Source organism: Pantherophis guttatus, chromosome 17 (assembly GCF_059756535.1).
Source record: "Pantherophis guttatus breed Tessera chromosome 17, ASM5975653v1, whole genome shotgun sequence".
NCBI classification, from domain to species: domain Eukaryota; kingdom Metazoa; phylum Chordata; class Lepidosauria; order Squamata; family Colubridae; genus Pantherophis; species Pantherophis guttatus.
Window position 1 is genome coordinate 1,634,648 of NC_142079.1, and position 26,071 is coordinate 1,660,718.

The 26,071-nt window shown below is 44.8% G+C and overlaps 3 protein-coding genes across 6 annotated transcripts in view; 1 reads left to right on the forward strand and 2 right to left on the reverse strand.

The window, feature by feature from the left end:
- Positions 1 to 9,461, reverse strand: part of SETD1B (SET domain containing 1B, histone lysine methyltransferase) — a 37,663-nt gene extending 28,202 nt beyond the window's left edge. For both annotated transcript variants that reach the window (XM_087880358.1, XM_087880357.1), the window contains exons 1-2: positions 7,666 to 9,461; positions 6,969 to 7,013 (exon numbers count right to left, since the gene is read on the reverse strand). The gene's annotated coding sequence lies outside the window, so the exon portion shown is untranslated. The remainder of the gene's footprint in view (positions 1 to 6,968; positions 7,014 to 7,665) is intronic.
- RHOF (ras homolog family member F, filopodia associated) lies at positions 863 to 16,946 on the forward strand. 2 transcript variants are annotated; one of them, XM_087880372.1, is made up of 5 exons: positions 863 to 1,187; positions 12,780 to 12,867; positions 13,652 to 13,761; positions 14,200 to 14,334; positions 15,741 to 16,946. In XM_087880372.1, the coding sequence occupies exons 1-5, from the start codon at positions 1,131 to 1,133 to the stop codon at positions 15,903 to 15,905; spliced, it is 555 nt and encodes a 184-aa protein (XP_087736498.1). In that variant the 5' UTR covers positions 863 to 1,130; the 3' UTR covers positions 15,906 to 16,946. The 2 variants fall into 2 exon arrangements, with proteins under 2 accessions (XP_087736498.1, XP_034284666.1); XM_034428775.3 differs by lacking the exon at positions 863 to 1,187 and adding an exon at positions 9,614 to 9,874.
- Positions 16,947 to 17,770: 824 nt separating this feature from the next.
- Positions 17,771 to 26,071, reverse strand: part of TMEM120B (transmembrane protein 120B) — a 32,162-nt gene continuing 23,861 nt past the window's right edge. For both annotated transcript variants that reach the window (XM_087880371.1, XM_034428774.3), the window contains exons 2-12: positions 24,398 to 24,516; positions 23,818 to 23,931; positions 22,433 to 22,492; positions 21,757 to 21,852; positions 21,460 to 21,549; positions 20,898 to 20,963; positions 20,624 to 20,685; positions 20,213 to 20,305; positions 19,228 to 19,292; positions 18,942 to 19,010; positions 17,771 to 18,230 (exon numbers count right to left, since the gene is read on the reverse strand). In XM_087880371.1, coding sequence (XP_087736497.1) covers positions 18,123 to 18,230; positions 18,942 to 19,010; positions 19,228 to 19,292; positions 20,213 to 20,305; positions 20,624 to 20,685; positions 20,898 to 20,963; positions 21,460 to 21,549; positions 21,757 to 21,852; positions 22,433 to 22,492; positions 23,818 to 23,931; positions 24,398 to 24,516 — 942 coding nt within the window. In that variant the 3' untranslated portion in view covers positions 17,771 to 18,122. The remainder of the gene's footprint in view (positions 18,231 to 18,941; positions 19,011 to 19,227; positions 19,293 to 20,212; positions 20,306 to 20,623; positions 20,686 to 20,897; positions 20,964 to 21,459; positions 21,550 to 21,756; positions 21,853 to 22,432; positions 22,493 to 23,817; positions 23,932 to 24,397; positions 24,517 to 26,071) is intronic.

A 26,071-nucleotide genomic window follows, 5' to 3' on the forward strand; every position in this document is an offset into this window, starting at 1 on the left:
AGGCGGCCGGAGAGGAACGGGGAGGGCGGGCGCGCGCGCGCTCGGCCATGTTTTTCCTGCAAAAATGAAAAGGGGATGAAAAGTGGCCAGCTGGGTTTGCCTTTGTTCGCGGGCGGGCCGGGGCAGGAGCGCTTCCCCGCTCGCGGTGTAATGCCTGGCCGCCTTTTAGAAGGACCCCCGAGGAAGGAGGAAGACGTGATAAAAAGCCGGATTTGTTGTTTTTTGTTTTTTTGCCTTTCCCCGTCTTGACTCGGAGCCCGTCTTGCTCTCGTGTCTTAACTAGGTCATGGCACGCCCTTAACGCCAGCAAGTCCCAGTTTTGCATGACCAAACAAAGTCAATCACACGCGTCTTTTGATCTTTTTTTTTGGAAAGCGCTGGCTTCTCTCTCTCTCTCTCTCGCCTGAAGTGTACATTTCGAGATCAGTCCGAAACACTTTAAAAAAAAAAAAAAAAGTAACCTGGCCATCTTTTAAAAAAAGTTTAAATCCTTCCTTGCTAACAAGGTAACGTGGTTAAAGCTATAGAGGTAGGCACCGTTTGAGAGTCTTGCAAAACAGGCAGGATCCTTTCCTTTTGTCCTTTCACATTGTAAGTACCCGATCCATTCTGTCCTTCTTAATAAGTGTAGTTTTCATGTTAATGTTAACTGCAGTTCTCCTGGTTTATTTCTTTCAGGCTTCATCTGCATGTCATATATCTATATATCTATATATATTTGTCTTGTTGATCTAAACCAATTGCTTCTGAAGGCTTAGAGATGCTTGAGATGTTGACCTACAGTAACTTAATCAGGCGCAGCCACACTAACATGGACAGATCGGGCAGGAATTGATGTTTTTTTTTTTTTTAAAGGTGGGGTGGGGTGGGAAGAAAAGACCACGCCGTTGTCTCGAGGTGCGGCATAAATCGCGAAATGTACCGACTTAAGGCAGCCCAAATTGGCCGCAGTCAAAATCCGTAAGATGTCTTAACCCCCCCCTTCCCCTCCTTTCTTTTTATTATTTTGGTTTGGTTCTGTTGTTTTTAGCCATAGACATGACTGGAGGAGATTTGATTTGCAAATTTGCGGCAGATCAGAGAGCATGTAACCAATATTTAGCAATAGTGGGCTTTTTTCCGCCCTTTTTATGTGCCCCAGCCTCCCCCAACTTCACCTCCAGATCTGCATCAGGAATGGTGTGCGGGTAAGTAAAGCTTTCACCCTGGCAGGGGAAGAAGAGAGCAGGCCCCTCTCTCTCTCTCTGCGACAAAAGGGCTTCCTCCAGGATGGATATCCAAGCTACTTTCGGTTGGGTGGAGGGGGAAATGTTGCTAACGATCTGGGCGGCTTGGAGGGGGGGGATCGACCGCCAGGATCCGATCCCTTTTCTTCCATCTTGGCCAAACAAAGCGCTGGGCTTGAGCTGGAGGGGCTGCTCGATGGATCCAGGCGGATTTCAGAGAAGCTGCCAAGCTGCTGCCCTTGAAAATCAGGCAGAAGGGCGGGGGTGTCTTTGTTTTTTTCCTTATTGCAAGCAAAGACAAGCGGAGAGAGAGAGAGGTTGGCTTCCTGCAGTCCTTAGAAAGGCTTTTTGTTTCTTTGTTGTTTTGCTGAATGCTTTTCCTTTTCCAAGCAAGAGAGCCAGCAATGGAAGCGAGTTGGCATTGCTCAGCTGTCCCCCACAACACAGTCCAGGGTGTGAGGAAGGGAAGCAAAATGGAGTTTGCCCGGTTCTCTGTTCAGAGGCGGGCAGGCTGGAGCCGTGCCTGGCGTGGGGGGGACCGTGTGCAAGGCTGGCTCCCAGTGGGACTCTTTGTTTGCTCTCTCTCCTTTTCCGCCTTGCAGGAGCTGCTCCGAGAGGCTTTCTTTGGTCCCAGGACAGCCCCCTGGCTGGGGCCCTGCCTCTCCCCTCGGACGGAGCGGAGAGGAAGCCGAGATGCCTCGCCTTCTCCTCGCTGTCTTGCAAGGGAGGGACCGGGAAAGATGGTGGCCGTTTTGCAGCAAGCCAGCAAGTCCTGGCTGGGCTCCAGCCCTGCCTCCTCTTCTGCTGAGCGCTCCCAGGGCTCTTAAGGCAGCAGGCTGTGCCCTTCTATGTCTCTCCAGCAGCAGCAGCAGCTCCATGGGATGGTTGGGGCTGGCAGCCTCTCCCCCACTGTTTGCAGCAGAGGGAGAGGGTTGCTTAGACATGGCGGCGCTGCCTGCCTGCCTGCCTTCCTCTGCTGCTGCTTCTGCAGGCGGATGGGCAAGGGGTGGGGAGGACTTGCCCTGAGCTCCTGCCCTGGAAGCTTCAAGCTGGGTGTTGGCGGCATTGCTCAGCCTCTCCTCCCCCAGCCCTGACCCCTAGGAAGGGTGAGCTCAGCCATGTTGGAGAAGCAGGAGGAGGAGGAACAGCAGCTGCTGCAGCAGCAGCAGCAGCAGCGAAGGGAGCCGTGCCTTCTTGTCAGACCAGACCGAGCTTCTTCCTGTTGGCATCTGCCCACTTGGCAGTGGGGAGGCTGTGCCAGGCGTAGCCCGGTTGAAGCCGCTTGCTTCCCTTGGTTTGTAGGGCCAAGATCCAGAGTAAGGACAGGAGAGCCACTCGGGCTCTCCCTTCTCTTTCCTCCAGCCAAGATGGCTCTCTCTCCAGCAGTGGATCCCAGGGTTGCTTCACTGCGCTCGGTTGCTCCCACATGGGGGCATATTTTTGAAAGAGCAAGGGCGACGCCTCGGGCCTTGACTTCACGCCAGACTCTTCCATGCAGCTTTTTCCGCAGGCTCGGCCAGGATCTTTTTGTTTTTTTAATCGATGCAGAAATGAGTAGAGGAGCCACCAGCTCTGGTTTGGGGCTTAGAAAAAGATTAGCTCTCCTCAGAGCAGCCGGAGTGGCAAAGTAGGCATGGATCGGCAAGCGTAAATCCATCTGACCTTTCTCTTCCCTATCAATCTCTCGGGAGGGGTGAGGGTTGAAGCGTTTCTCTTCCACATCCCTCCTGCTGCTGCTGCTCAAATATTCAGAGGGAGGCCCTGGGTGTTGCCTCTCGGATGCCATTTTACCACCTCTACCGGGAGATTTGCTCAAGCGGTTAAACCAGTTTTTAAGCAACAGCTCTGAGGAACGGACTCTGCCTGCCTGTTAAACATTAAGCCACGTCATCCTTCAGGCCTTTGTGGGAAGAGAGAAGGTAAAGCGATTGCTTAAGTCGAAAGCATACAAGTGGGACATAATCCTGGTGAATTATGCCAACTGCTTCAGAGTCTGACATTGTACACTTGGCGGCCTTTAAAGTGGGGTTGGGAGAACTGGCTTTAATTTCTGCCACCAGGCTGAGCAAGGAGGCATCCTGGCGCATTGTTATTTCCATGTGAACAATCCTACTGGGAGTGTGGTTGCGTGCATCTTCTACCGATTTACCATTTCCTCTCCCTCAGTAGGTGACCTACTTGCTGGGAGTGAGAACAGCGAGCCCAGTCCCCAGATGCTGGTTTAAGAAGGCATCTGCCCCAAGATTGCTGGTGTGTGCTAGCAGAGACGTGGCAGCCGATGGCTTCTCAAATTCCTTTCAGATGAGTCGGAGCCAGGCACCAGCAGCAGCCCAGTACAAGCTTGATCCTGCAGCCCAGATCTTTGTGCATCTTCCTTGCGTTTTCCCTTCCCTTCCCATCGCACTGAGCCTAATGTAGGTCACTGTGCAATGGCTACTTTTTAGCTTCCACGTCTTTTGCAACTGGGCTAGAGTATTGCAGGTTTTCCAAGCAATCCGCATATATTTCCTTTACCATTGTTCTACATACAGTTGCATAGGTTTTTTCCCCCATGCTGTAGATAGGTGTGAAGGCAAGGCTGGAATACATAGAGAATTTTATGTAGAACTTAATCCCATGATTTCAAGGCTGAGGTAAGATATAAACTAAAATGTTTGCAGCTTGCGTGAATAGTTGTGATACTGACTTAGACACAATGGAATGCCTGGTCTTCCTCCTTGACTGAAGTGCTTAGATTAAGTACTACATTGTTGTGTCCTAATTTGGGATTTCTTGATACTAGACCGTTTATTTTAAAATTTCAACAGAGTGGCTGCGTCGAAGGCTCTAAGACTGAGTCTTTTGGTTGAACAAAACAGACTTTTGGAATTTGTTCAGGATATTTATGCAGATAGTGAAGACCTGTGTTATGTTAAATTGTCTTGAGGGTGATTTGCACTGAATTTGTGGAGAAATGGTTTGCCTGTTTTATCAGTTTACCCAATAAGCAGTGATATTTCAATGTATGTCAGTTTCAAGGGTGTTTCACTTCAGTCCTTTTGAACTGTCCTTGGAGAAGGCTTGATGTGCAAAAATGCACATCATTCCCAGTGTTTCTAAACATTTCCAAGTTAAATTAGTTTAGAGGTAGAAATTCTATGTTTTTCTAGACCAAATGGTTCAATGTGTAGGACGAGAAAAAGTCTGAATTGAGGCCAGCGTGCAAATCCGAACTAATTTCACTCAAACATTGGGGGATAAGCTGTGTGAGAGCAAGTTCTTACAAGCAAGCCTCCTGGCCCGCTTCCTGTTTTGTTGTATATTTAGACAGCCAAGACTCCACCCATTTTTGTGAGCCAGAAGACTGAGTACAGAGGGGCAGTTTTATGAAATGTTTGCACTTTCTGAATGGCTCTTTGTCCCGAGCAAGGTCTAGTTGAATGCTTTTTTTTCCTTTAAACTTTAAACCTTTCTCCAGCAGAGGAAGAAAGTGGCTGAAGGGGGCTGTTTAGGCAGATATAAGGGGACCTTCAAGCGGCAGAAAGAGATTAAGCAAAAAACAACAACAACAGGATTCGCTTCCAATCTTCCTAGTGTGAACGCATATGGTAGGGAAGAGAAATGGAGGAATGCGGTAGGAGCTTATGTAAAAGAAGAATACTCTACAGAGTAAGGTTAAGCTGCTCTTGGCCATAAGGAGCAAAATAGAATCTCCACATTCATCATGTGATTGGCTCAGTTTCGGTCTTAACAGTGTTTACGAAGCCACTGCTGGGCGGTGTGCAAGTCAGTTTGTCTTGTCTTGTATATGCAGCCAGTTGTCTATTCAGCAGGCCGTAGAAAAGCAAGGTTAATGTGTTATTTGAACCCAGTCTTGTTCACATATTGTGCTATGCCATAATTTGATCAGTCTGGTCTTGATTAAATATTATATATCAGTCTGATCTGCTGTGGCTCGTTCGGCCAATCGTGGCTGAGGTGCAGATCTTGTCATCGTATCCTATTAAGGAGCAGTTGCTAGGATGCACTGGCCTGTATTTCACCTCCTTTTCTGAACTGCTCTCAAGTGCCCGATGCCGGACTAGGCAACCCTGGGCAATCTAACCCAGGAACTGTTTGTGTGGAAACCCTACTGAGGATTTGGACAAGGAATAAGGCATTGTTAGAGCTTGGCAAAAGGACTGCGTTTAGCTTTGGTAATGTTGCTAAATTTGGTAGCTTTGATAAGCCTAAGCAGTAGCACACAGACATAACATTATCCCAATAAGAGTCAGCCAATTCTTTAATTGTATGTTTCTGGCAAATTGTTAGACAAAATAAAATTGTTTGTCCATCCTCCAGAGTGCTTCCAGTTGGTATATTAGTGGCAAAGGTAATCTGAGAACAGCAAGTGCCATTTGGATCACATTACGTTTGAATAATTGCCTTGGTGATTAATGCCACTCCTAATGGCCTCCTGGACAGTTTGCATAAATACGAGCCTACTGGTTAAAGTTCTGTAAAGTCAGACTGCAAAACATCAAGTCCCGAAGCAGACTATGCTCTTCCTCAAAAGGCCAGCTTTAGTTATGTTTGTCTTGCCAACACTAAGAGACAGTTGAGGAAGTAGCATAATTCAAGTTGCTTAAACACGAGGAGCTTGAGACTCTGCTTCTACTTTATGACGGGCAATGATAGCTTCATTTTATTATGCCTTCAAATAGCTGGATGACATGTGCTCTGGATAGTATTGAAAATGACGTGTGGTGTATTTTGTGCATGTGTGGTTTCAGGGCTGAATTCTAGTGTATCACTTTTAGTAGAAATTGAGTTTGAGTTTTATGGGAAAACCATAGTTGGCTTCCCATTGTGCGAAGTTTTAAATCACACGCTAAGCTAAAATCAAACCTGGATCGATATGATGTGTGAATTTAGAAATCTTTACTGGGCCAAAATAAACTCATTCAGTTCATGGAACAAACTGAAGTTCAATCCACCTACTGACTGCTCTGGTAAAATGGTTATTTTCAAGTATTCAAAATGCAGCCACTAGCAGTGCGAATCTCTCTCAAATAGTGTGGATGGGCTCTCAATAGGATTATTGGCTATTAGTAGAATATTCAAGGACATTGGCCTTGGCCACTGAAAATGACAAATCTACATGATGGCCACTGAAGGCTAGATTTGCTTAAGACACTTGATTACTGAATGCACCTATTTTTTTGATTCATGTAATACAACGAATAATAAAATAAATGATTTGAATGAGCAAAACCTTGTTCTTTATGGCTTAACCTGTAATCACTAAGCAAGCTTGGAATGTTGTGCAAATGCTTCTAGGTCTAAGTGACCTGGTTAAAGTGTCATACGTTTGTTAATGTTTGCAAATTTCCCTAAGCTTGCTTAATATTTGAACACATCTTTAATTTAGACCTTTTTTTTTTCAACTTAAAAAAGGAACTTTTTGTCTGGTCTTCTTGAGTGAATTGCTAGCAAGTGTTAAATAAGCAATTAGTCTTGTGTTTATTTCAATGTTTTCCCAGATAAAAAGCAGCAGCTCCATAAATGCTTCAAAGCTACAGTGCTAGATTAGAGTACTGCCATCACTAGTCTCCGTCATTTTTGGGCATACTTCAGTTCACTGGGTTACACATTTTGAACAAATGTCAGCATGCAATAGAGGAAACAGATAATGCTGTAACATGAAACCTGGAAGGTAGAGCAATGAAACCTTGCAACACCATGTGAGCCAATTTATACAAAAATAAGGTTTATTGTACTTACTGTTTCTGTAAATTGACTTCAGCCAATATCATGTTTTTGAGGATGCTAAATTAAAGGGAGAATGTAAAACATAGTTAAAAGAGGGCAGTTTTGCTATTAGTTGCAGTGCTAACTCATGCTAGGCTTAGAGAAAGAGGAAGTATGTTTCTCATTTTACAGGATATATGGTTTGTTCCCGTTTCCGTGTTTACTACGGAGTGGACAAGTTGTATATTACACATATAGTAGAACTCCACCCACCCACCAGTAGAGTACAAAACTGGCATGCTCATGGCTGAGAGGTTTTGTAATTAGTAGTCGAACTATAAATGAATGCCAGAAATGTATACTGCACTAATTATTTAAAAATAATGCAAAACTACACCCTAGCTTCCTTTTAGGAAGAGGATAGGAAACAAAGGCAGCATTTAAGAACCAGAAGTTAGCTTAGCACACAAGATAATTATGCAGATAAAACAAAGGCACAGAACATAATGTTCCCAATCCCAGAAAGGAAAAAAATGCGATTAAAATACAGTGACTTGTAATATTTTTTCAAGAAAAGTCAGTTACAAGCATTGCATCTACAATGGTAAATACCAGTCAGAAGTTACTTCTGCCTTTTGTTTTCCATGAACTTGATCCCACCTCCAATTGTAACTAGTGTGCAATGAGCTGAATGGATTTTTCATAAATATTTCAAGCTTTGCGAAATTACCCAGGTTTCAGAAGTGATTTTCTCGGCGAGGCTCTTTCAAAGCCCTGTGGAAGAGAAGACATTGCTTGCTTGTGCTTTTGGGTCAGCTGACATCTTCCTCCGCCATCCGCCTTTTTGCTTTTTGGACTGGTAGCAATTTCCCCTTCCGTTTACTGTCACAGCAAACTTCCATGGGTGGTGTTTTTTTTAGGCCTAGAGTGCCATCTAGTGGTGACACAAAGTAGCTACAGGAAGAAAAATGGCCGCTTGTTAATAGTGACTTCATGGACATCCAAGCCAACATCCATGGATGTTGCCAGGCAAGGTGCTGCCACCTGTTGAGAGCTTTAAAAAAAATGTTTAGAACTGCTAAACTGGATAGTGGGACACAGCTCCCAATTTATCTGCAGAGCCAACTCACTACACTTGTACTTATAAATGTAAAATGTGTATTGAAATACCATAAGCACAAATGGTGCGAGATAAAAATAAAACAGTATTTGCTGAAAATGACTTTGCCGTCTGTACTGTAATACTTTTTAGCGTGGGTGTTTATTTCTTAATCCCAAAGTGAGACTTCAAAAGGCAGTCTAAAGATTCACAGATACTTCCTCCCTCCTGCATGTGTGCCAAAAAATAGACCACATGCGCTATCTTTAAGCTGATTGGAGGAAGAATACAAATATAGGGAGCATCCTTTACATGCACAAGATGCTTGCACTGTACAGTACTCCAAATCCTATTTAAAACCCAAAGACCATCCTGTATTTTGCATATCTTAATGGAAAGGAGCAAGAAACGACTTCCTGGAAAGAATAAAGTATCCCAGATGATGAACCAAAAGTGTTGCAGCAACAAGATCTTAGTCATTATGGAAACCTCAATTTATTTATTTTTTGCATAAAGGGCTTCCAAGGCAGTTTGTTGCGTTTATAAAAGCAGCCTTAAACTTGGCTTGGGATCCATCAGGACAAAGTGAAGATGACGCTGGAAACCTCCATAGGCACAATTGACAAGTTCACTTAGTGACTTTTAAAGTTACAATGGCACTGAGAAGTGTCCTGTGATCGTTTTTTCCACACTTAACTGTTCCAGCATCCTGTCAGCACTAGAGTAAATGCAGCTTGAACGCAATTTATTTGAGACGACCTCGAAACTTGACACATCCCATGGTCATGTGATCAAAATTCAGCTGCTTGACAACTGACTCATATTTATGACAGTTGCAGTTTCCTAGGGTCACGTTAATCACCTTTTGTGACAGGCGAAGTCAATGGGGAAGCCAGATTCACTGAAGAACTGTTACTAACTGCAGTCACTTAACAAGTATGGCAAGTTGTGAAATGGGGCAAAACTCAAGTGTCACCTAGCAACAGAAATTTTGGGCTTGGCTGTAGTTGTAAGTTGAGGACTACCTGTAATTGAGTGTCATGTCAACCTAATTGGGGCTGTGTTCTCCAAGCCAGGATTACAATGCCCATTAGCCCCAACTAGCTGGCCATGATATAATGCAATACAGTGGTGGTATACAGGGGCCAAAACTTGTGCAACTTCTTTGGGGATGACGTAATTTAGAGGGTGTCCAGCTGAAGACCCCCCCCCCTACGCTTAACCTCATTTTAGATTTTTCTCATTGCTTGGTAAGTAATCCAAGGCGACCATCATGTTTAATGATCCCTATTTTCCCCACAACAATCCTGCAAGGTGGGCTGGGCTGGTTTTCCTGCCTGAAGAACTAGAACTCTCACCCTCCTGCTTTCTAAGGCAGCACCTGAACCACAAGCTGGCTGTAAAATGAGCCATCCTGCACCCAACCCGGGCAAAAAGAGAACCCGCGTTGGGGTATCCAAGCGGCCAGTCGGGGAAAAAAAGCTCCTTTCATGCCCCGGGTTGGGTCGATGCAGAGGGGCCAAGGCGGCTTCGACCCTCCCTCGCTGCTTTATAGGGGAACTGGCGGCGGAGACTCGCCGCCTTCCGAAGCCGCAGCGAGGAGGAAGGAGGCGAGGCCTCCGCCGCCTCTCTTCCACTCTCGCCCGAGGAGCGGGTCTTTTCGAGGCAGCGGCAGCAGCGATAGTTCATGGCCGAGAGGAACAGCTCGGGACCCGGCAGCCGGGAAGCCAGCGAGCCGAGGAAGGGCTCGAAGACTGAGCTGAAGGCGGTGGTAGTGGGCGACGGAGGCTGCGGGAAGACTTCGCTCCTTTTGGTGCACGCCAAAGGCGCTTTTCCCGAGGTGAGCGCCGGCTTTTATAGACCCTCTCAGCCAATCAGGGCTCGCTCGGCCCCCTCCTCAGCTCGCGCCGCGCGGGAAGCTCCCCGTTCCCGAATCTCCGCGCGGGAAGCTTCTAGAAGGTCTGGAAGCTTCCTTCAGGGGAGGCTTCTGTAATCCCATGAGGCAAAAAAAAAGAAAAGGGCGGCATTTCCCCCTATTGAGAGTGGGGGTCGCTCAGAAAGGGATTCTTTCCCCCCCCCCATGGCCGATCCCAGGATCCCCTCATTCTGACACCTCTGGAGGGTTCCTGATTTTGGCAAAGGTGCCATTTGTAGCACCTTCCTCAGGCAATAGTCCCCTCAGGAGGAGATTCTTGGCCAGTAGCGGACATAAAATCAGTCCAGATGTGCAAGTCTGACACAGCTGGGGATGATGGGTTTGATAGTGTGTTGCTCCCTGTGTCCTTGCCAGGATGGCCCTTCAGTGCCCTGGAAATGGCAACCTTGTCTTGACTCTGTTTCAAGATGAATCAAAATAAACAACAAAGGAGGCATATAAATAAACAAACAAACTTAAAAGACAGGAAATAAAGCCTCGATTTCTTTTTATTTAAAAAGAAAATAAGAGTCATTGGAGTCTTATTTGGAGGGGTTCCATCTTTGTCCCCCATTAGGCAAACAGCATGCCTCCCTCATGTTTATTGACTTGATGAGAGTGGACAAAATTGCTTTAAATGAAACGAAAAGGCTTGCCTTATCGCTACACACGACACAAGCCAAACGACATGGAAATTACTAAAATGGGGCAAAATGTTTCCCTTGGTGGTTCAATCTTAAGAAACATCTCAACATCTACGTAGCTGGCAACAGGATGCATGAGTGATGGACTTCCCGTTACTGCTTTAGTTATCGCAGATTTAAAAGTTAGGGGATTGCACATCCTTGATGGCCTCAGAGGCGATTAAATTTTCTGCACATGGCTCTAAGGACACCTTACTATCTCCATGAATAAATGCTTCTGCAATCAATGTGGCCCCATAGCAAATCTGAATTGGATACCACCATTAATGCAAGTCTAGTTCCAATGAGCTCAGCAATGCATAGGTATGCATGGGACTGAAATCCACGGCAGAATCCGGTTCTAGCAGAAATCTGCCTTTACTTGGAACAATTGCAGAAATTACTTGATATACTGCTCAAAAAAATAAAGGGAACACAAGCCGAAAACATCCGAGATCTGAATGAATGAAATAGCCTTATTAAATACTTTGTTCTTTACATACAGTAGTTTATACACTGCTCAAACAACTAAAGGGAACACAAAACTACTGTATGTAACGAACAAAGTATTTAATAAGGCTATTTCATTCATTCAGATCGCTGATGTCTTCTGCTTGTGTTCCCTTTATTTTTTTGAGCAGTGTGTTTTACTTGAAAGAACTCCTGGACCAAGAGGCAGAAGTCAGACAGGATATCTGGAGGTCTGTGGTGTGCCACATCCTAGATACAGCTCAAAACAAGAAAAAAAAACAGTAAGGCTTAGCCTTTGCGAAGGTCTATAGATCTTCATCAATGACTTGGATGAGGGGATAGATGGGGAACTCATCAAGTTTGCAGATGACACCAAGCTGGCAGGAATAGCCAACACTCCAGAAGATAGGCTCAAGACACGGAAGGATCTTGACAGACTTGAACATTGGGCGCTATCTAACAAAATGAAATTCAACAGTGAAAAAAGTAAGGTTCTACATTTAGGGGAAAAAAACAAAATGCACAGGTACAGTATATGTGGTACGATAGTAACTGTGAGAGGGATCTTGGAGTCCTAGTGGACAACCATTTAGATATGAGCCAGCCGTGTGCAGCAGCTGCCAAAAAAGCCAACACAGTTCTGGGCTGCATAAACAGAGGGATAGAATCAAGGTCATTTAAATTGTTAATACCACTTTATAAGGCCTTGGTAATAAGGCCACACTTGGAATATTGTATTCAGTTTTGGTCGCCACGATGTAAAAAAGATGTTGAGACTGTAGAAAGAGTGCAGAGAAGAGCAACCAGGATGATTAGGGGACTGGAGGCTAAAACATACGAAGAACGGTTGCAGGAACTGGGTATGTCTAGTTTGATGAAGAGAAGGACTAGGGGAGACATGATAGCAGTGTTCCACTATCTCAGGGGTTGCCACAAAGAAGAGGGGGGTCAAGCTATTCTCCAAAGCCCCTGAGGGCAGGACAAGAAGCAATGGCTGGAAACTAATCAAGGAGAGAAGCAACCCAGAACTAAGGAGAAATTTCCTGACAGGGAGAACAATTAATCAGTTTAACAACTTGGCTCCAGAAGTTGTAAATGCTCCAACATTGGAAGTTTTTAAGAAGATGTTGGATAACCATTTGTCTGAAGTGGTGTAGGGTTTCCTGCCTGGGCAGGGGGTTGGACTAGAAGACCTCCAAGGTCCCTTCCAACTCTGTTATTCTATGCTATGCTATGCTATGCTATGCTATGCTATGCTATGCTATTCTTAGTCTTAGTCCAACACAATGGCTGTTTCAGGCATTTGGATTTATGGACTAAGTTTGGACAGCTAGTTCTTTTGCTGCCCATCAGTTTTCTATGTTTTATGTATCTGCTGCTCGTTCTCAGAATGGGAGGCAAAGAAACAAGCTACCCACAGTCCAGGCTCAACCTGCTATCCTTAAAAAGTCCCTTAACACATTTTTAACAGTTTTAAAAAGAGTTTTAAGACAGTTTTTTAAAAAAAAAAGTTTTAAAAACAGATTAAATGTATGTGGTTGCCATCACTTAAACATTTGGAAACTTTTGTGGCTATTTTTGCAGAAGGGAAATATAAAGTTGTAAAACACTCTGGGAGGAGCTGTGAAACTTGACAATGTATATACTAAAAACACTCATTTTCCACTTCCGGACAGCAATATGCCCCTTCGGTCTTTGAAAAATACACAACCAATGTCATTGTGGGGAAAAAAGAAGTCATCTTACATTTGTATGATACTGCAGGTAATATTCATTTTGATTCTGCTTTTTTTAAAAAAAACACGTTAGTTTATCAAAAGGTAGCCAAGTTAGGTGTTCCTCTAAAAGTTTAGGTCAGGTGTCATCAACCTGCGGCTCTGGAGCCACATGCGGCTCTTTGGGCCCTCTGCTGTGGCTCTCTGCCTGGTGAGCCCACTACTGGCTGGCCTCACCCCTCACCCTCCCCTCCCAGTCACTCCTCGCCTGGCCTGAGAAGGTAAGGGCGACGGCAGGGGATGGAGAAGCAGCCAGGGCAGAGACAGAGAGATACAGAGAGGGGGGGGGGAAGAGAGAGAGACATAGAGAGATACAGAGAGAGTGGGGAGAGAGGGAGAGAAAGAGGGAGGGAGGGAGGGGGAGAGAAAGAGGGAGGGAGGGAGGGGGAGAGAGAGAGAGGTCAAAAGGATTTTGTGGTTTGTGTTTTTTAACAACCGCTTCTCTGCCCTAATGACCAGTTGGGTAGGCGTGGCTAGGGGGTTGGCCACACCCACCCAGGTTTTGTGGCTCCCGGTGTTTTCTTTTCTGTGGGAAATGGGTCCAAATGGCTCTTTGAGTGTTTAAGGTTGCAGACCCCTAGTTTAGGTAATCCCTGTGGTGCAAATTAGGAATATTATCAGAACATATCTTGCTTGGCATATTGAAAATACTGTCCATGTGGAGTTTTCCTGCTCCGCATTATTGTAAAAAACAGAGCAAGCAAGAAGTCAGCCAGATATACATACACACGTAGAAACGTACCTAAATGTATTTGGTAATTTCTTCCTTTTAGGACAAGAGGATTACGATCGCTTACGGCCACTCTCGTACCAAAGCACTCATGTGGTTTTGATTTGCTATGATGTCATGAATCCTTTTAGCTTTGATAATGTATTAATTAAGGTAAGAGGTCTTTAGAACTAAAACGTGAAAGAATCATAATTTTCTTCTCTATAGAGTCACCTCTTTGTGAAGCAGCTATGTAGAAGTCCTTTGGTGCATATATGATCTGGAGATTTCTCCAATTGGTTTGGTGACAACTAACTGTGCCGTCACTGTAGCTTGTCAGCCATAATTTAAGGGTTTGCATAAACTACAAATCAAACCAGTTGCAGCTTATTGAAGAAACTATCATTTAGCATATGTAATTCTGGTATTTCCAAAGCTACACCGGTCAGTGTTAGTCTAACTCTTAGCCTTCAAGACAAGAGAGGAGAAACCAGGAAAGTTAGGAGATGGCTTCTAACAAGTCGCAGTTCTTACAAATCACAGTTTAGTACATCATGTACCCCTATTCCGTTTGAGCTCGTCTAGTAAAGTCCACGCTTTCTTCCCCAACAGTGGATCCAGGAAGTCAACCACTTCTGCCGCGGAATCCCCATCCTCTTGGTGGGTTGTAAAACTGATCTCCGGAAAGACAAAGAACACCTCAAAAAGCTCCGTTCTGCTCAACAGGAACCGATCACTTACAAGCAGGTAAAGAGAGCAAACAACTTATCTCTTTCTTCAGGTATAATCCACTAAATTCAGGTCACCTGTGCTTTTGAGCAACATCGGATCAGTTGAGGAGGCATCACTCATAACCAAAGCTTCAGGTCTGTCCGCATTCCTGTGAAGACCGTTTCTCACCAAGACAGCAATACGATCGAAGGTGTAAGATGGAGAGCTGAATTTGCTGCCTGACCCAGAATAGAAAAGTATTTAATGACCAAGTGACACACAATGCACTGAGTCACAAAATGATTTGGTTTAAATTGAAGGAGGCTATCCCAAAAGATCCTTTTCCAAAAGGCAACTGACATTCTTGGGTTTTTCCTTGAGAAAGTTTCACTTTTCATCCAAGAAGCTCTTTCAGTTCTGCTTCTTTCAAGGTTTTTTTCCCCTTGAAAACGAAAACATTTTCAAGGGAAAAAAAACCCAAAAGCCCAGTTGCCTTTCGGAAAAATAACTTTGGGTTCAACCATGACCTGGATGATTTGAGAATTTCCACAGACCCTTAGGAGGCTAGGCGATGTTGTGCCCAAGGCTTCCCGAGTCATTAAAACACACGAGAAGTCCCAAAAACCTCTTTTATTGCAACAGCTGTGAATTACGTTCCTTCACAGCTGAGTCCCAATTAGTTGCAAAAAGTCCTTCGGGAGAAGTCCTTCGGGATAACCACCAACCTTTATCTCCCTTGACACTCTGCCAAAGACCTACTTGGCAAAGCCACACGGAATCCAGAATCAAACAGAGATGCCGACTGGGAACTGAATTAACAATGTTGCTTTCCTGCAAAGGGCCCACGTGCCTTTGCTCCTCTTTTAAGCCTTATGGGCAGGGCCAATCATCTCCAGGCCTGAGTTGTCCCTTTTGCTTTAGCTGCTCTTGCCTTCTGGCAGCTCTTCTCATGCGTGCACTAGGAACAGGCTCCTCCTGTTCCTCTGCCTCTCTGCTGTCCAAGTCTGGAGGCTCCAGAGTCCGTACATCACTCCCAGATGGCCCTGGCCCCATCTCTGCCTCTGATGCAGAGCCCTCGTCCAGGCCTTCCCCAGACTCCAGGACTGGCCCATGGTCCTCCCCAGCCTCCTCACTGTCCGAATCTGCTGCCAGCTCCACAGGCTGCCGGCAGACCACAACAGGCGAGTCCATTTGCCCATCTTGTGCGATGAGATCGAAGTAGATATATTCGCTCCTACAACGCTCAGCTTTTAAGATGGGGCACAGTAGAGCACACAGCTCCTTGCCTCCTGGGACCCCCATGTCCTCCGAGTCACTAGCCCTGCTCACCATCAGCTTCCGCAAAGCAGCATGAAAAATCTGTAAGCCATCACTCAGTTTATCTTGCTGCGTGCTGTTGATGCCCATCGCTTAAGGCTTCTGTGGGTATTCTCCTTTTGCAGGGTGAAGAAGCTTGTTGCAAGATCGGTGCCAGCGTGTACCTTGAGTGTTCAGCCAAGTTTCGGGAAAACATTGAACCCATTTTCAGAGAAGCGGCTAGCATAGCTTTGAGCGCCATCAAGAAGGCCAAACGCCAGAACAAATCAAGACCTTGCGTCCTCTTATGACGACGTGAAACTGGACAGAGGAAGACAGCTGATATCCAAGGAAGCATTTGTAGGTTTCTATCTGGACTTGAAAAGGGACTTTTCATTTGGATTGTAACAGGAGGAGAAACTTGTTCTGTATTAATTTCTGCTTTTGCATCCAGCGGCGAGAGGTTTCACTAGGAAGCAGCACTTCCTTTCCCAGGTCTTTTTTTATTTCTAGATGATCACTTTGCTATTGCCATTTTTTTTAAAAAAATAACAATAAAAAAAAAGCCTCTTACATCATAGCGGTATTACCTAAATGAAGGAAGTGGTCCTTTCCAATAAACTTTACAAGGTGCACGCTGGAGTTGCATAACATACCTAAAGGCTAAACCATAGAGTTTGCTTTATTTTTTATTTAATGCAATATGTCTCAATCGGGGCAGTGTGAAGATCTGTGGACTTCAACTCCCAGAATTCCCCAGTCAGCCCTCTGGGAGTTGAAGTCTCCACATCTTCATGTTGCCATGGTTGAGAAATGCTGATTTAATGCACCATTTCCATGTGTCACGCTATAGCTTGCAGACTGTGGTTTATGACTTAACATTGCCATTAACTTCGCCGAGTGTGCTTTTTCAGCTACCTTTAGTTAAAATAAACCATCATTCAGTATGATGTATGAATGTAACATCATCCTTCCTTTTGTAGTAAGCGAGATAAAAATAGACAGTCCAATAGGTTAGTAGTTAAAATGTAGTATGGCTGAGATTTGTTACTTAGGTATAGTAAACCCCAATTCAATTGGGAGATTCAACCAGAAATGACTCACAATTTTCCCTGCTTTTTGTGCCTATATAGATTTCTTTACTATTTCATAAGGAATAGCTACCTCGAAATATGCCTTTATAGCTGGTGCTGTGCCTTTAAACTATTTCTAGTTGACAGTTAGATTCTTTATGCCAATTCTCCATGTTTCTGTCTTTGTATTGCTCTGAACTGTATTTTAAAATATTTTTTTTTAATTTTAATAGAAAAATCAAAACCTTCACCGAAAGGATAAATATTTGTACTAATGGAGAAGGGAGTGGGTGTTTCATTAAGCTACAATACTGATTATAAATAAGAGGACCCGACTGTTAATGGGTTATAATTTTTAAATCTAAGGTTATCGGATCAGTTGATTTACCCAGGGGAAAAATCAGTTGATATCATACACCAAATAACTCAGATTTTAATCAGCAGAATTTACCTGGGTGCACACAGCATGCATCAAAGCAGAGAAGAGTTTTGCCTTGGATTCCAGCTTGGACCTGTCATTTCCAGGGCTCTCTTCAGCAGAGAATGTAGCTTCTGTGGGCAGGAAGACTAGGAATACTCAGTGATCCACATTCTCCAAAAATTCATCACAACTAATCCTGAAAAGGCCTCACAATAAACACATCCTACAGCTTATGTTACAGAATCGCAGGGAGGGGGGGGAACCCCTCTGGAGCTGTTCTTTCTTTGCCATTTCCTGCCCCTTGAAGCGCTAAGAAATTTCAAGGGAAGAATAGGGAAATCATCATTGCAATCTTTGGGTCAACAAAGCCAGGAACAAATTGTGATTTCCCTCCCGAGCTGCAAGATGGTTTTGTAATTTCTCATCTCCCATCCTTGCTGAAGAATTTGGCTGAAATAAAGGCTAAAAGGAAAAATGGAGACTCCCGCCTATATCATAAAAACAGCCTGAGCATCCGAAGCCAAAATTCACATAATTTTGCCCCCCCAAGTGACGGCAAAGAGAGAGATGTGGGGCACCTATTCAAGCAATTGCAACTCTGCAAACTTCTAAGAAACTCTCTGGAGTTGAGGGCATTAAGAGGCAGAAAGATTTCCCCAACCCCGGCACATCAAACAGCAGCACAATTAAAGCTCACTTTATTCCAGAATAATTCTATCGCCTTAAAAAAAAAAAAAAAGACTCCCATCCATATCCCTCACAGAGAGGGCCAACATTATGGCTCCCCCAAATTTGGGATCTTGCATTCAGTATAAATATATAAACAGGTCATTCATTGGTAGGAAGACAGCAGCATTGACTAATCAGTCAGTTCTGGAGGACGCAACAGGACGTTGAGTGGAATTTCCTCCAGGGCTTCGCTTAGCGGTCAGGAAGCTGGAGAACTAGCTGGAACAAATGCAGAGAAGGTTCACCACGAACCAGGACTCCATCCCACGTCGACTGGTCCTGCCCGCCAGTTCAGTCGTCCTCTTTCACAACTTCTTGGTTTTGTTCTTCTGCAATTTTGTATGGACCACTTTCAGGGTGGTCAGGAAGTTTCCGAGGAAGAGGATGAGAAATGTCAGACCCAGGACCGAAACCTGGAGAAGACAGGGAGGAAGACAAGAGAAATCATGCACCCACATAGAGAGATACCCACTTTGGAGGGTAGACGTGACAATTAATGGGGGAAAACATCATGCTGGAAAAGTATGAGGAGCAACGTTGGCCCACTGGTTAAGTTGTCCTCTTAATGTGTCAGAATCAAGAATCCTAACTCCTAGGAAGAAATCTGAAGGCATCAGATTAAGAAAGCATTTTAAGGGATGGTGTATAACTAATAACTAACAGGAACTGGCCATTGCTCATTTACGGTGGATCAAAGAAGATTTCTCTTTGTTCTCCGTGCAGCGATTTCTGATTATGGGGGATTAATTGAATAAGGAAAGCACCCCTCCTGGCTATTACTCATCTTGAGAAGCAACTGAGCTGCTTAAATAGAACTACCGATTGCCCCTAAGTGCATAGGGTTCGGCCGTTGGCTCAGTCATACTGCTCAAAAATGTTGCACAAGAAGGGAAGAGCAACGTAATATTCAAGTTGACCAGATCTCCGACTTCGGTTGGGATGAAAAAATGATCCCCGAACGTTCAGAAAACTTCATTGTCAGCTGTTGACCACTCCAGATCTTCACAAATATCAAACCACATTCCTCTCAACTCTTTGTGTTCCGTTTCTAGGTTTCTCAACCGGCCCACGTAGCCCTTTCTCCGCTAGAGTAAAAAATTATTTTGAACCCAAAAAACACTTACTTGCCATTCTTTACATTGCTCGTGCCTGGACAGTTCAAAAAGGTTGATCGCATTGTAGAGCTGCCAAAACTTAAGCAGAGGGAAGGGGAGGGGGGGGGGAGAGGAAGATTTAGTAACAGGGTTCTACTCACAGAGATCTGAGCCATGATTGGAAGCAAGAGAAACCGAGAAGAGCTTTACGAACCGTATTTATCACAAGATAATTATTGACAATTGTAGTCATTAAGTCCAGGACTGCCTGTATATCTAACAAATATATCTGCAAAGAACGTGGTATCCAACTTACCTGTCCAAAGAATAGAAAAGGGAGGAGAAACGTCAGTCCTCGCCACATCCAGGACTGAAACCCCTCTATCAAAAGATCAAAACAATCGCAGTCAAATTAAACAGCCCACAGAGCATTTTTTATCCGATTTTATTACGAGGGAAACAGTTTCTAATGGACACGAGAGATGCCATCCACTAAAGAGCAAACAAACAGAAAAAAAGAATTTATTTTAAAACCGATGGAAACAGATTATTGGTGGGAGATTTGGGTTCCTAATGTCTCTCTTGAAACCTTCTGTTGTGGCCTGTCGGCCGCCGGCCCCTCCAGCAGCCGACTCAGAGGAGGAAGCATGGGAGTCAGGGCCAGCATCAAGGTAACCTGAGAGCTCCGAGGGGGAAAGAGTGAATGGAGCTGTCAGAGAGAGAGAGAGAGACAGAGGCAGAGCCTGGGCTGTCCGTCAGCCCTCAGATGGAGCGTCAACAGCCCCCAGGTCTGGAGGTGGCTGATGAGGAAGAGGAGGAACAGCTGGGTCCAGTGCCTGAAGCGTGGATACACAGAAGGCTGAGGAGAGGAGAGCAGTGGAAATCTATGGGCTGATCCTTGGGACGGAAAAGCCATCGCTGCTAGCGAAGCCCCACCCTAGCTCTGGGGCTAAAAGGCAGCGGTTGGAAATGAATAGATGTGGCAGACATCTATTCATCTCCCTGTCAGACTGACTTGTTAGCCTGCGTTGAGAGAGAAACTTTTTGCAGGGGCTCCTAATAAAGGAATCTTTTCAGTTCACTTCAGAGGGTTTGCTGTGTTTGGGGAGCTGGGTCCCCAAGCACGCAATATTAAGTTGCTACCAAGACAGAAACAACAGATGGGATCACTCGTGAAGCCGCGTGATTGAAAATACCTGTTTCTAGGTATTTTCCACGGATTGATGAGAGCCCTGATCCAAATACTGGAAAACTAAAACTCCCAAACAAATCGGAGTGCCTAATACGGGCATGACGCTTACCCACTGTGAGATCCAAGTGGTTTCTTTTCCCCAGGGCACGAAGTCGATAAAGGCAGCCACTTTGGTAATAATATTGAAGGAACTGGACACAGCCTGGAAAGGAAAGAAGAAGAAGAAAAAAAGGAAATAGGCTTCAATTAAAAAAAAAAAGGAATTGAGCCTGTAATTTATTAACCTTCCGTGATTTTCACCTGGGCCTACCGATAGTCCTTGACTTACGAGCATTTCAAGTTATCACAGCGCTGAAAAAAGTGACTAAAGATCGGTCCTCGCACATATGACCACTGCAGCATTCCTCGCAGTCATGTGATCAAAATTTCTGACCTTGATTTTGCTACCGTATGCCGCACAGACCTGGCTGCTCTCAAAATTCCATGTTTTCATGTGGATCCGCTACGTATATTTACTTACTCTGAAAAATGGAGAAAGATAAAAACTGGTTCCGGAACATTTGGTACATGAGACCCTCTGGCCTGTGGAAACAGGAAAGAAAAGGGGAAAAAAACCAAAACTGAACCAACCCAGATAGAAGAGATTATGATATTCAGCCAAAACCAAGGGAACATAAAAAACTGGAATAACTGTTAAAATAATTCAACGGACTCAATTCTCTTTTGATGATCCAAGAATCTCTAAGGCTGGTCTGCCGTTCGAAGGATTAAAAATAGGAGGGGAAACTGCTTACCACGTTAGCATCACGCCAGATAAGAACGTAGAAATGTAATGATGAGACACCCACCAGCCTTTAATCCTGGAATTAAAAAAAAGACACATTTTTAAGCCATGTTATGTTTTATGGACGTGGTGGCTCAGTGGCTAAGACGCTGAGCTTTTCGATCGAAAGGTCGGCAGTCCAGCAGTTCGAATCCCTAGCGCCGCGTAACGGGGTGAGCTCCCGTGACTCATCCCAGCTTCTGCCAACCTAGCAGTTCGAAAGCAGGTAAAAAACGCAAGTAGAAAAATAGGGACCACCTTTGGTGGGAAGGGAACAGCGTTCCGTGCGCCTTTTGCATTGAGTCATGTTGGCCACATGACCACGGAGACGTCTACGGACAGCGCTGGCTCTTTGGCTTTGAAATGGAGTTGAGCACTGCCCCCTAGAGTCGGGAACGACTAGCACAGATGTGCGAGGGGAACTTTTACCTTTACCTATGCTTTATAGCGCAGTACAGAGCAGAAGATTTCAACCCTGGCAACTGCAAGATGGGTGGATCTCAAAATTACCGCACCATCTTGAGGACTAGTACCTTGATCCATTGCTGATGAGGATGCTTTCTCTTATCGTCAGCGTGCAGTAATACCAAACCAAGAGGAAGTTGAACACTTCATCAGTGACCCTGCAGAAAAAATCAAGGATTATTTCCCACCCTCCAAAAACCAAAATACCCAGGATAATATTTATATATGTAAACGTAGGTACGTAATTTTTTTTTTTTTAAAAAAGAAAACTGCAGATACTGTGCAGATACTGTACAGGTTCAAAATCCATGGCTGCAATTTAAAACCTGAACAAGGACAACCATTTGCTGAGCTTGTCAACTTACCGATAATGGAGAACAAACCGACAAGCAACTGCTCCAAGCAACAGGATGATGGTTAAATAGAGTTTGAATTTTTCGTACTCGTCTTTGTAGGCAAACCTAGGACGAAAGAGGTTTGAAGAGAGACATGCCGTTTGCAAAGCCAGAGTTGGCATTCTGGGCCTTGTCCTTGCCACCTCCTCCATTCCTTGTCCAGCGCGGACTGCAACCTTGTTTTGACAGACCACGATTCCTGGTTTACACAATCCAGGATTGATACCTATAAGCCGGTGCAGCCCATTTGGACAGACAGGATGTGACCAATTCAAGAGTTTCAGAAAAAAGCTCTTAGTGAACCAGCTTTCTCGAAGTAAAAGTAACAGAGGTGGAAGGGACCTTGGAGGTCATCTAGTCCAACCCCCCTGCTCACACAGGAAACCTATACTAGGGATTCGAACCGCCGACCTTTCTGATCGACAAGCTCAGTGTCTTAGCCACTGAGCCACCGAGGGAGCCTCCGCAGATCTCAACAGATATCAATCCACTGTACCCATCATCCTAGCTCATTCTGGCTGGGGAAACTGGTCACCGTAGTCTGTTATCCAGTGGAACCAGGTTCTTTGCTTGCAAGCCCTCCCGTCTTCTCCATTTCCCACTCCTCTATATAGAAATAATCTAAAATAGCAGAGAATTCACTTACTTGGCCTGGTCGCTTAGGAGAGTGACATTAACGTTCCCCAACACCAGATTTAAGTACAGACTGAAAGGGGAAAAAAAAAATAACAATCACATCAGTAGAAAACATCAGGCATCAGTTGACATTTCTCGCAAAAATTATCCATTGGGGGAGACAAGACTCGTTTAACAACAACTGTGTTTGCTTAACGACTGTGGCATAACCGCAGCAGAAAGGTAAAAAAAAAATGAGTCATGGTCCCGTGAGACCTGCTTAACGATCGGCACGAATTACAATCCTAATTTTGGGCTTAATTATGGTCGTTAAGTCGAGAACTAGCTGCATTGCAAGTCAAGGTCGGTGGGAATTGTAGTCCCAACACATCCGGGCGATATTTATAACGCCCTTTGATCCACCCAATAAAGAAGCATTTTTTAAATTCATTTTTTTAAAACTAAGTTTACATGGCCGCCCACTTCAAATCCATGACTCTGGATGGAATTGGGTAGCTGAAACTTAACTAATGAACAGAAATTAAAAATAATTGCTGTTTTAATAAACAGCAGAAGAAAGAGACACTCCAATCTCAAAAGCCCCCATTAGGGAGCAACACGGGAACTCAACAAAACTTTGGCTAGGGGTGGCCAAATGGTGCAGAAATCCTTCTACAAATAGGCCCGTCAACTCTCCCTCTTAGCGTCTCTGTGGCTTGGCTTGTTGAGGGCTTCCTGCCCTCCACGGATGACCTGGGAAGGTCTGTACAGGGCCCATCCTCAGCTAGGATTGCTTCAAGTGAAGGTGGACATGAGCTTTTGAGCAGCCACTGCCCAGAAGCTCTTTGAACCCTCCCACTGCCAAATATCTTCGTTTTATTTATTTATGGGTTCGATTTATATGCCGCCCTTTCTCCGGAGACTCAGGGCGGCTTACAATGCGTTAAGCAATAGCCTTCATACTTTTTGTATATACCTGCTTAGTAGGGCTTTCGCCCCCCCTCCCCCCAAGCGGTGTTCTTTTTTATACAAAGTCAGCTTATTGCCCCCACAATCCGGGTCCTCATTTTACCTACCTCGGAAGGATGGAAGGCTGAGTCAACCTTGAGCCTGGTGAGATTTGAACTCGCAATAATTGCAGACAGCTGGTGCTATTTAACAGCACTTTAGTCTGCTGCGCCACCAAGGCTCTCCAGTTATGCCAACTCTGGATTTAGAGATGGAGCTGACGGTGATTCTGGAAAGCCTCTGCGGCATGTTGCTTTCAGCTCCCCTGACGGCAGGTTTTGCTTTCCGCTAAAAGGACTCCAGGTCCCACGGGAGAGTTCGAAAAACACCTGTTTCTCTTGTAAATAACACCCTCTGCGTAACCTCCCTGCGTGCAGCTCCTGATGGGCTTGGAGGCACCACGCCTACCTGTTCCTCTTCGGCAAATAGGCCTCCATGTCGAAGAAAACATTCTGGCGATCGCGGATCTGGTTGTTGATCTGCAGGATGAGCTCCCTTTCTGAGCTGTCTTGGCTGTCGCATCTGGATGTTGGGAGGGGGGAAGGGGAGGGGGGAACACAAGCAGGTGTGTGTAAAAAATAAGAGCCTGGCAGCCAATCACAGCAGCGGAAAACAGTAAACATGGATTCACTCTGACAGGTAGTCCTTGACACAATTGAGCCCAAGATTTGCACTGCTAAGCACGGGGGGTTGTTCGGTGAGCCGTGCCCCTTTTTTACGACTTTTTCTTGCCAGTGTTGTTAAGTGGATCACTGCGGTTGTTAAGTGAGTAACCCAGTTGTTACGTGAATCCGGCTTCCCTATTGATTTGGCTTGTCAAACAGTGCAACTGTCATAAATACGAGTCAGTTGCTGAATTTCTATCACGTGACCACGAGGATGCTGCAACGGCCACAAGTCACTTTTTTTGTAACTTCGAATGGTCACTAAACGAAACGGTTGTAAGTCGAGGACTACCTGTATTAGGAACGGGAGAAGCCTTTGTTACCTTTTAAAGTGATTCTGCAACTCCTTCAGCCTCTCTTTTTGCTTCTTTATGGAGCTGCTGCAAGCCGCCTGCAAGCTTGTGAGTTCCTCCAATTTCTGTTTGTAAGTTTTGTGGGTTTCCTATTAAAACATTTCAGAGCAGCAAGAAGAAATCATTTTAAAATGAGAGGCCCGCCAATATAACATTTGCTTATTTAGATTTCGGCGAGTTCGGTTGGTGCCAATTCCACGTTAGCTTGAAAAAGAGAGAGCAAGGAGCTTATAGGGGACTATAGAAGGAATAGATCAGACATCCATCCCTTGCTTATCAATGGAGACCGAGTGGAGCAAATGGCCAGTTTTAAGTTTCTGGGTGTTATCCTATGAAAGAGGAGCTGACCCTGGGGCGCTCACATTGCAGCACTGGTTAAAAGGGCCCAGCAGAGATTATATTACCTGAGACTTCTAGGAAACAACAACTGAATGAAAAACTGCTGGTGACCTTTTATTTATTTATTATTTATTTATTAGTTTGATTTATATGCTGCCCTTCTCCGGAGACTCAGGGCGGCTTACAATGCATTAAGCAATAACCTTCATACTTCTAACTGCTGCACCGTAGAGAGTATTTTAATTTACTGCACCTGTGTCTAGTTTGCCAATGGCACCGTGGCAGATAGGACAGCGCTCCAGAGGGTCAACGTCATTGCCCAGAGGATCACGGGTTACCCTCTCCCCTCCTTGGAAGAGCTTTTATAGCTCCCACTGCCTTAAGAAAGTTCAAAACATTCTTAAAGATCCATCTCATCCTGGATCTCACCCTTTTTTCTTTTTTTTTTTTTGAACTATTACCATCTGGCAAACGGTACAGGATAATAAAAACAAGGACAAATAAACTGAAAAACAGCTTCTATCCCAGGGCAATAACCATATTGAATTCTACGATATAGTGCAATATCGGGTTTTCAATTTCAATTATATAGAATGTAAAGGACTTATGTTTGTTTTTTTTTTTATTTTATAGTTATCATGTACACTGAAGACGGCATTTAATTTCGTTGTGCCGTGTGCAATAACAATAAAGTAAACTAAACTAAACTAAAAGGAACGACGTCAAGAGTGGTTGCATGGGAAGATCACCCGTCACAATTTCCTAAATTTATTAAAAGTTTACCCCACGTCTGGAGCAGCCTCGCCCGTCACAAAACAGGATCCAGTCAAAAGAACAAGAGGTCTTAAAAACAGATTCAGAGAAAAAGGCAATGGGGGGAAAAAAGGACCCATTTCCAATAATTACTTCCCACCTTTGAATATAAAATCACCAGTAATCTTTTCCCAAAGCGGTTGAGAAGCATTAACAAACCCCAGCACCACAAATGGGATCACTGTTTCTGACCTTCGCACACCTGGCAAGAAAATAGGAGAAGCGGGATTCGCTTAACAACCAGCGTTTCACTTAACAACTGCAGCGGCCGGCTTAAAATCTGCAGCAAGAGAGTTGTAAAATCGGGCCAAAAACTCCCTTACTTTCCCTCCTAACAGAAATGGTGGTGTGAACTACGGCCACAAGTCAAGGACTCCCTGCCTAGAGAATCTCTCGATTCAAACCAGATCCCCCAGAATAGATTTTTCAAATCTATCCCCCTGTCCTTTAAACAAGAATGTCTTTTTTTTTTTAAAGAGAGTTGTGACAGGC

What these genes read in the sequence shown, in the direction of transcription:
- RHOF (XM_034428775.3), top strand. Translation starts at nt 9,722, where the DNA reads ATGGCCGAGAGGAACAGCTCGGGACCCGGCAGCCGGGAAGCCAGCGAG. An exon ending in ACATTTGTATGATACTGCAG is followed by an intron (nt 12,868 to 13,651) that starts GTAATATTCATT and finishes TCTTCCTTTTAG; the next exon opens with GACAAGAGGATTACGATCGC. An exon ending in AACCGATCACTTACAAGCAG is followed by an intron (nt 14,335 to 15,740) that starts GTAAAGAGAGCA and finishes CTCCTTTTGCAG; the next exon opens with GGTGAAGAAGCTTGTTGCAA.